Source organism: Cricetulus griseus, chromosome 3 (genome assembly GCF_003668045.3).
Source record: "Cricetulus griseus strain 17A/GY chromosome 3, alternate assembly CriGri-PICRH-1.0, whole genome shotgun sequence".
Classification (NCBI taxonomy): domain Eukaryota; kingdom Metazoa; phylum Chordata; class Mammalia; order Rodentia; family Cricetidae; genus Cricetulus; species Cricetulus griseus.
This window is the reverse complement of record NC_048596.1, coordinates 264,626,237-264,636,268: the sequence shown is the minus strand read 5'-3', so window position 1 is coordinate 264,636,268 and position 10,032 is coordinate 264,626,237. Positions and strand designations below refer to the sequence as shown.

The 10,032-nt window shown below is 44.3% G+C and overlaps 1 protein-coding gene across 3 annotated transcripts in view; it reads left to right on the top strand.

Moving 5' to 3' along the window:
- Window positions 1-10,032, top strand: part of Dtnbp1 (dystrobrevin binding protein 1) — a 95,727-nt gene that overhangs the window by 82,386 nt on the left and 3,309 nt on the right. For 2 of the 3 annotated variants that reach the window (XM_035442941.1, XM_035442943.1), the window contains one exon: window positions 6,213-6,368. The exons of the other annotated variant lie outside the window; for it this stretch is intronic. In XM_035442941.1, coding sequence (XP_035298832.1) covers window positions 6,213-6,368 — 156 coding nt within the window. The remainder of the gene's footprint in view (window positions 1-6,212; window positions 6,369-10,032) is intronic. 3 annotated transcript variants of the gene reach the window in all.

Genomic DNA, 10,032 nt, shown 5'->3' with positions numbered 1-10,032 from the left:
AAAAGAGGGCACCTGAACCCCAGTAAGAGGGCACCTGAACCCCAGTAAGAAAGAGGGCACCTGAACCCCAGTAAGTAAGAGGGCACCTGAACCCCAGTAAGTAAGAGGGCACCTGAACCCCAGTAAGAAAGAGGGCACCTGAACCCCAGTAAGAAAGAGGGCACCTGAACCCCAGTAAGAAAGAGGGCACCTGAACCCCAGTAAGAAAGAGGGCACCTGAACCCCAGTAAGAAAGAGGGCGCCTGAACCCCAGTAAGAGGGCACCTGAACCCCAGTAAGAGGGCACCTGAACCCCAGTAAGAAAGAGGGCGCCTGACCCCCAGTAAGAGGGCACCTGAACCCCAGTAAGAGGGCACCTGAACCCCAGTAAGAGGGCACCTGAACCCCAGTAAGAAAGAGGGCGCCTGAACCCCAGTAAGAGGGCACCTGAACCCCAGTAAGAAAGAGGGCACCTGAACCCCAGTAAGAGGGCGCCTGAACCCCAGTAAGAGGGCACCTGAACCCCAGTAAGAAAGAGGGCACCTGAACCCCAGTAAGAAAGAGGGCACCTGAACCCCAGTAAGAGGGCACCTGAACCCCAGTAAGAAAGAGGGCACCTGAACCCCAGTAAGTAAGAGGGCACCTGAACCCCAGTAAGTAAGAGGGCACCTGAACCCCAGTAAGAAAGAGGGCACCTGAACCCCAGTAAGAAAGAGGGCACCTGAACCCCAGTAAGAAAGAGGGCACCTGAACCCCAGTAAGAAAGAGGGCGCCTGAACCCCAGTAAGAGGGCACCTGAACCCCAGTAAGAGGGCACCTGAACCCCAGTAAGCGCCAGTGAGGGTGCAGAGAGTTGCCCAGAAATACAAGAAACATGTTTTCAGCACATGCAGCAGTATAGATGAGCCCAAGACAGCAGACTGAGTGAAAGAAGCCATATAGGATTCTATTGATGCAGTATTTAGAATTCTAGGTTTGAGAATAGATTGGGGAAGTGTGGCTATGATTAGAAGAACACCACGAGGAGTGTTGTGATGTGCAGTGGAGTGTATGGACAGAAGCCACACAGGCTGTGAGCTATTAACCCTGCACAGAGCTGCTGATGCTCACACCCACACACCAAATACCTGCTCAGTGGGTTCTATGTGTTGTGCTGTCAGGTTCTTGGCTTTGATATCATACAGTAATTATGTGAAGCCTGAGCATTGGGAGAGGCTCAGGGTCTCCAAATTTCTCTATGTGGTATTAGACACATGATCCAGTCTACAGGCGTGCTTGGCATTGACTTTGCCACAGGCCACATCACTCAAGATGTACATTTTTTGCCAACATGCTATGAATCTGAAATTATTTCAGAGTGAAAAGCTCTAAAAGCCGAATGTTGCAATTTTATGCAGTTCAACTGGATAGAAAGAAGTGGAAGTCAGCACATCCCAAAGAGCTAAAGCAGTGTAGAGGGCATCACCCTACTCCTGAAGCAGTGTAGGGGGGCGTCACCCTGCTCCTGAAGCAGTGTAGGGCATCACCCTGCTCCTTGGGCTTCTCCTGCTGCTTAGAGGTCAGACCTCGGGGCTCATCACGCTGGGCAGACACTCTTCCATGGAGCTGCATCACCATTTCTTCTTGTTTGTGCTTTTTGTTGTTCAGGATGTCCACTATAAACAATACTGTTTATACACTCTGAAACTATTAAGTAATATAAAGTATGAGAACATTAGCAGCTCTTGCCTGTTAATGGTCCGGTCCTGTAATCTGACAGCTATTTGGTTGTTGAGTTTTTTAATCCAAAAGACAGTTTTGGAAGGATTTGTGTGTAAAAAGTCAGGTTTTACAGTTCTCCATGATACCGTTACAAGTGTTGTAGTTTTCTGAAACTTGAGTTTCCTGACACAGTATGAAGACCTTAAATTGTAGGTAAAGTACAGATTTTTAAAAAGTAATTCTTAGTCTTAACTATCTTGAATGAAAAATGACTGAAATTTTTTAAATTTATGTTTCATTCAGTGTTTCCTTTTCTTTTTACAGTCTAGAATATGGTGTTCCCAGCTCCTCCCTGGGGCAGCTTTGGGGTTGTCATTTATTAGTGCATCAGTGTCCTTTGTCAGAGAGGGTCTGAAAGGTGCTGAATGGCAGAATAGGGTGAGGCTGCTCCTGAGACAGCGTACTGGCTTAGTGTTTGTGAATGTCCCATGCATCTGTTCCTTCTGAGTCCTAAGTAGGAATTGATTATGGCATCTGAAATAGGATCTTTTTGTGTCCATTTGAAATGGATGATGGCACTGAAATGTCTGACGCTAATAAGACCCTGAGTGTGGCTCGGTAATGAATGGAGTTAGGGTACCACTTCAGCCTTCTAGTGGGAATATCATTGTGTCTCTTTCTTTCTGAGGTTTTTGTTTGTTTTTTGTTTTTTATCTTGGGTCTATTTTTGAAATCCAGTTTAGTGTGGCCAACTGTGTGGTGATAGATTATTTATAATTTATTAAAGCTTGCCTGAGAATTTAGAAAGCAAAGTCAGCCACAAGCCATAGAAGCAAGGCACACACACCTTTAATCCTAGCAGCCAGAAGCTAGGAGGTGGTGGTACACACCTTTAATCCTAGGACTCAGGATTAAGAGGTAGACGATCTCTCTGAGTTCAAGGCCACCCAGGAATACACGAGATTAAATCACTCTAGAAGAGTAACAGATCACACGCCTTTAATCCCAGCACTAGAGGAGTATAAAAGATAGACGCAGGGTTTTTAGTAGTCAGTAGGAGGCACTCGTTCTCCAGCCACACTGCAATTTGAGACTTGGTCAAGAGCTCATGTGTGGATCAGCCCTTTCAGCCTGAGCTAGAGATGAGAGCTAGTGGCCGGCTGTTTTGCTTCCCTGATCTTCATCTTGAATACCAATATCTGTCTCTGGGTCATTTATTTTTCATGTTATAAACTGCCCTAGGTAGGGCACATGCACCTCAGGTAGCTGTGAATGTAATATAACACACAACTTACTTAGAACTTTGTAAGATTTGGGATGGTTTTTTGTGGGAGGGATAATCTGATCACATGGTTGTCAGGGTTGAATTTTGTAGATGACAACGTGGTGTCACAAAGTCTAAAGGTTGGGCATAGTTTCGTTTTAGTCTTAGTGTTCACTTTGCTTCCCTAGAACAGCAGGTAACTTAACCATAAGCCAGGGTTCCTTTTCCTCCTGGAAGTTCTCTGACCTAGACTCTGCTCTGGTTGTCAGCCTGAGATGTTCTTTAACCATTTTCTTTCAGGTTCCCTGTCATCTTCTCACATTCTAATCTGATTTGCTTCTTGACACAGCTCAGTGGATGATGTCAGGCCCACACAGGACAAGGACATGGTTTATCATGCAGCAGAGGGTGACTTGCTCCCTGGAAGCTCAGCAATTGTCTTTTTGTTTGTTTTTTGTTTTTTGTTTTTTTGAGAGACAGGGTTTCTCTGTGTAACTGCCTTGGTTATCCTGGAACTCATGCTGTAGACCAGGCTAGCCTCGAATTCACAGAGATCCGTCTGCCTCCCGAGTGCTGGGATTAAAGGCGTGCGCTACCAACACCTGGCATGATTTTTTTTTTTAAAGTCATTTTAAGTTCCATAATCCACACTCTCCTCACCCCACCCTGGAGATTGAGACATGATAGGACATCCTCCTAACATAAAGAATTAAGATGAGAACCCATAGGGCCAGTAATTGACACACATTAGGTCATCATAGTAGTCAAGAAAGTAGCTGGCACCTTCACTCCTCTACAGACAACCTTGAGTCAGCCAAAATTTGATATCCTTTCATTAAAATTCCTTTTGATAATTACAAAATTGATCTTTGATTTTGAATGGCTTGTTTTGGAATTGGTCCTTTTAAACCAGCACACTGGCTCTCTGAAGTGTTTGAAGAATGCTAATGTGTTTTAGAGTTGAAATACACGAATGCACTTGGCAGTCATCAGGTATCTAACAGATATGTTGACCATTGAAGCAAAACAAATGAAGAGGTGCCCTCCTCCTGTAGGCTTTTCCTCAGTACACACAGCTCTGTTCAATGTATTCAGGGCACAGAAAGGTGATGACATCTGAAGCCTGGGTAGGGCTGAGAGAACACAGTGCTGAACTTCGATTCTAGTGCTGTACTTGATTCTGGGTCTTGGTAATATCTGTCTGTCTGTGTCGGGGGGGTGGGGGGGGAGAGGAGAGGAAGGACAAGCTCAGCATCCAGCTGTGTGCAGCTGGGTTACTTTCCTGTCTCTGTTGTAGCTAACATTAGTTGGTGTGTGTAGATTAGAGTACAAGAAAGCCCAGAGTGTTCAAAGAACTAGACATTAAGTATTTGGTGTGAGATCATAAAGAACTTCCATTACTGAGTTTTGAGGCCTGTCATTCCTAGAGGATGGCATTGTGCTCAGGAGTTATGGTGACAGGATTGGAGCAATATTGGGGATAGAGGTGAGTCTCAGCCATTGTACTATGTGCTGTTTGTTCTGTTTGAAATTATTGCATCATGAAGTTCCAGATGGAACGAGACCTTGTTAGGGATCTTCCATTCACCCCACAACAGTATTTTCTTCTAACACAACTAAGCAGTGTCACACAGCCAGTGGTCTCAAACATCTGTCTTTAGGGAAAACTTGGGCTGTGGTGTCTGGCTTCCCCAGACAGTCAGATTCAGGCAGGAGCTGGGGTTCATATATGACTTATCTCTTGTGTGACATACACCACTTACTGTCCTTGCATGGACACTGCTCACCTTCACACTGAAGGTGTTTCGTGTTATTGCATAGATATGTCAATCCTGGGGTAACAGTTCTGTATCCATTTTCAGATGGGACACTGACTTACTAGCCAGGTTACATGGCTGATAAATAGCAAAGCTAAACCTGGACACTTCATATAGCACTGTGATGGCTACATGGTTCATAAGGAATATTTGTTCTAATTATGTATATGTTGTCTGCATGCATCTGAGTACCAGTGCCCATGGAGGTCAAAGGCACCTGATCCCCTGAAGCTGGAGTTACAGAAAGCTATGGGGTGCCCTTGGTTTGGTGGGTTCTGGGAATTAAATTCTGGTCCTCTACAAGAGGAGGGTGTGATTTTAACTGCTGAGCCGTTTCTCATTCCTGCATGTTTCTTTCCCAGTTTTCCTGCTGTGTAAAATACATTTACACATCTTACCAATTTTTAAATGGCACTACCATCCACATCTAAAATTCCCCCCCACCCAGACAGTCTCATGGAGCATGGAGTTTGATGCTTTAGCTAGTTTGACTAGCATTGAGTCCTGGACTTGCCTTTCTCCACCCTCGGCAGTGCTGGAGTTACAGGAGTGCACCACTGTGCCCAGCATTTTACATGGTGTTGTTGGGGAATCCAACCTCAGGTCGTCATGCTTATATGGGCACTTTCCCCACCGAGCTGCCTCTCCCACAATGATCACCTTATGTTTTAAGATTTGAAACTCTGTGCCCCTTAAACACCCCTCCCCCATCAACCTTCATTCTACCCAGTTTGTACCGTTGGCTACTCCATGCTTTAGTGGAGTAGTGCTTTAGTGACTCCATGCTTTAGTCACACAGTAATGTAATGTTCTCATGGTTCATCATGGCGGAGCATGTGTCCAATTTTTCTTCCTTTTTCAGGCTGAATGACTCTCCATATTTGTGTTCTTATTGTATTTGTTGAGGGCTTCCTATGTTCCAGGCACTGAACTAGTTGAGAAGATATTTAAAAGAATGAAATATGGATATTGTCCTCAAGAAATTCATTTCTACCTGTGTTTTCATATTTATGTCAGCCTCAAAAGATTAAGCACAGGCTGGAGAGAGAGATGGCTCTGTGCTTCAGAGCACTTGCTGCTCCTGCAGAGAAAGGGATTTCAGTTCCCAGCACCCACCTCAGGTGGCTCAAAACTGTCTATGTGTCTGACTCTGGGGATGCACACAGACACATGAATAATATTAGAAAAAAAGAAAGGATTTAGTAGAAACATCAAGATGGAAAAAAGCTTCTTGTTGCATTAGAGGAGAGTCACCTTGAAGAGCCAGTGCTCACTGATGAGCAGCTCTGCTGGAGAAGAGCAGAGTGTCATAGGAGGTCCTGCAGCAGAGAGAGCAAAGGGGACAGTGCTCAGTGCTGGAATGCAGCACAGCAGATGGGGGTGGGCGGGCAGAGCTGCCTCCGCCGTCCAGTCCCTTGTGGAGTTCTCACCCCACCACTCTGCTTCCGCAGCTGAACTTGATGCAGAACACACGCAGAAGGTTCTGGAAATGGAGCACACGCAGCAACTGAAGTTGAAGGAGCGGCAGAAGTTCTTTGAGGAAGCCTTCCAGCAGGATATGGAACAGTACCTGTCCACAGGTTACCTGCAGATTGCAGACAGGCGAGGTGAGCTGGGCGGTTCCTGCAGAGTGGGCCAGGGGTATATCCTTGGTGCTTAGACCCAAAATCAAAGTGAATGCCATGGGCATGCCTGAGGTGCCATTGTTTTCCTTTAGTTCTAGTTGAAACATTTAAAAAAGAACTTCAAATTACAAAATTATGCTCATCCAGAATTTTGAAAAAATAATTTATTTAATGGTCTTCAAGCACTACAGAAGAAAATTGCCTTAGCTAGAATGGAAGGCCCTCTGATCAGTAGTAACCTGGTACCTTGGCCGTTGGAAGCTACTGCAGACTTCCTACCCGGACAAGCACCCTACTTCAGGAAGTGTCTTCACCTCCAAGGTAGAGCTAAGTAAAACTTAAGTTAGAACATCAGTCAACATAAAAAGATGCCCTTAGTGGGTGTGGCATTTGGACTCATTCCATGAGATCAGAAATAGCAATCTGAAATTTTCTTCATTTTAAAAGTTTTAAAGCTATGGAACTTCATGTCCAGAAAGTGTCTGGAGAGAGTGCGTGCCCAGCTGTGACCTCAAGAGCTCTCCTTGGCAATCCAGGCTTCACTGAGACAGCTTCATTGCAGTGTTCTCACTGGGCATCTATGCGGGAATTCCTCTGACAAAAGCCATGCCTTAGTGGCTTTTCTTTAGCATGGAGAAGATTCCACAACCCCTTTCCTTTATACTTACTTATTGATTCTACAGCCAGAACCACATAGCTGAAGCTACAAAGTTCTTCTGATTTGCAGCGGCTGCAACCTGGGCTCCTCTGTGACTTGCATTTACATAAGCTTTCAGTTACTAATGGTTTCCTGTGCTGCTTGAACTCCTTAAATTCCTTCTAAGTTGGAAGCTTAGCTTGGTGGCTTCTTGCCTTGAGGTCCAGTCCCTTTACTCCAGTTAGCATCCAGTTTTTCCTTAAACTCTTTATCTCCTTAGAAACTCTTCATTTCAACATTAGCTTTCCTGGTGTTCCTTTTCTCTTCAAAATGTGCATTTTTTTATTTTTACATTTATTTCTTTATTTTGCCCTGTTTGCTCTTTTCATTGTTCAGCTGTTTTCCCAATCCAAAGTCCACATTCCATTAACAAGGAGCATGGTTAGGCCTGTCACAGCAGTATTAGACTATAACGGTGGCATCTCTTATAAAGGAAAACATTGAATTGGGGGCTTGCTTCAGTTCCATTATCATCATGACGGGGAGCCTGGCTACACTCAAGTAGGCACTGAAGCAGTAGCTGAGAAGTGTATCCTGATCCCAAGGCACAGAGACAAAGGTTATTGGCTGCTGCTGCTGCTACTTCTGCTTCTTTTCTTCTTCTTCTTCTTCTTCTTCTTCTTCTTCTTCTTCTTCTTCTTCTTCTTCTTCTTCTTCTTCCTCTTCCTCTTCCTCTTCCTCTTCCTCCTCTTCTTCTTCTTCTGCTTCTGCTTCTGCTTCTTCTTTTCTTTTATTTTCTTCTTCTTCTTCTTTCTTCTTCTTCTTCTTTCTTCTTCTTCTTCTTTCTTCTTCTTTTTCCCCTTTTTGAGACAGGGTTTCTCTGTGTATAGCCCTGGCTGTCCTGGAACTCGTTTGTAGACCAGGCTGTCCTGGAACTCACAAAGCCTCCTTTCTCTGCCTTCCAAGTGCCACTACCACTTCTAGCAGACTACTAGGCTATTAAAACCTCAAACTGCACCCCCAGTGACATACCTCCTCCAACAAAGCCACATTTCCTAATCCTTCTGAGCAGCTCACCAGCTCAGGACTGAGCATGCAAATATATGAGCCTATGGAGTCTAATCTCAAACATACCCCCACCCAACTTCATGTTTCATTCCCCACCCTTTCCCTGACCCTCTGATTTGAAAAAAAAAAAAAAAAAATAACCAACCAATACAAGGAAGAAAAAAAAAAGGACCCACATGCGCACACACACATAAAACAGAGTTCATTTTGTGTTGGTGAACTACTGGGCATGAGACATGTCCTGGAGCGTGGTTCATATACCTAGCGAAACTTCAGAAAACTGATTTTCTCTTTCCAACAGCTATCAGTTGTAAATAGCTTGCTGGTTAGATATAAGACTTTATGCCCTCTTCCACTCCTCTGTGCTTGTTGCGTTTGCACTTGTGCACATTCTGTCAGTCTGTGAATTCATACGAGCGCACTAGTGAGAAGGAAGGCACCGAGTTTCCTTGGAGTCAGCCACCACCTCTGGCTCTTAACAATCTTTCCGCCTCTTCTTCCACATTGAGGGAAAGAATTTGATGAAAATCTCTCTTAGGATTGAATGCTCCAAAGTCTCTCGCTCTAAGTACATTGTACAGTTGACAGTTGTGTTTTTTTTAACATCCATCTACTACAAGAAGCAGCTTTTCTGATGAAGGTTGAGTGATATACTGATCTCTGGGTATAGCAATGTCATTGGGAGTTTTATTGCTTTTTCTTTAGCATAATTATACTAATAGTTTTCCACTTAGGCCCATGATCTCTATCTGTCTAGTCTCAGGTGTGGGCCCACTTTTAAATCCCATCAAAAAGTGGGTGGTTGACTCCCATGACATCTGTGCCACTGTTGCACCAGAGTATCTTGCAGGCATGTCACTGGATGTGTAGTTGGGTTAAACTGTTGAGTGTTTTTCCTCTTCTGTAGCATGCTGTCAGGTGATTTTCTATTTCTGTGATAAGATGCTATGACCAAAGCAACTTACAGAAGTTTATTTGGGGCTTACAGTTTCAAAGGGTTAAAATTCTGTGACTATCATGACAGAGAGCATGGGAGTCAGGCATGGTACTGGACCATCATGGTACTGGCGTGAGCGAGTGTGTATGTTGGGGGAGGGGGGTATGCACGCACAGGAAGTGATGTGAGATTTCTGAAACCTCAAAGTCCACCCCAGCAACACACCACATCCAACAATCCTTCCCAATTTCACCAGCTAGAGAGTAGATATTCAAATCTATAAGCCTATGGGAGCTATTGTTATCCAAACCACCACACATGCAAAGTACCTTCTAGCACCGTGAATGCTAGCCAATAGGGTTGAAGATTCTAGCTGGGCACCAGCTTGACTTTTCATTGTTTGATGACATTAGTGGTCTCTTCAGCAGTAGGGCCTTACAATCAGGCTGTAGAATATAACCATTAGCCTTGGCAATATTATTTTACTCTTACCTTGTCTTTCTTTCATTGAATCTGGATGTTGACTTTCATAGTTCTCTGGTGCACAGTATGTCTCAAGGTGACTGGCTTTCGCAACCTTATATTTGTTTTAAACCTGTAACTACAGATTAGAACATTCCACTGTGATTTTGTTAGAGTTACATTTCATTAAGTAGTAGTTTCACTACAGGTGACACTTGGTGATGCCTGGGTACAAATTGTTTTTGGCAAGATTCTGCTTCAAAGTGGGCTAAAAGTATTCCACAGGATCTCATAGGCAGTGGCTGAGGGCACTCTAATTCCTACCTCACACAGGAGAGCATTAGTCTTCCAGTCTGGTGTCAACACAGGAAAAAACACCCTGGTGCAAGCTAGACCCCACCTCACCCCAAACATCACCATGTTTTTCTCGCTTCAAGTTCTTCAATAAACTTAGTCTGAAGTTTGATTGGAATTGCAGTGTTTCTGAGACTCACAACTGACCACATTTTGGAATTTGGCATTGGAGCACATTCCTTGTTTAT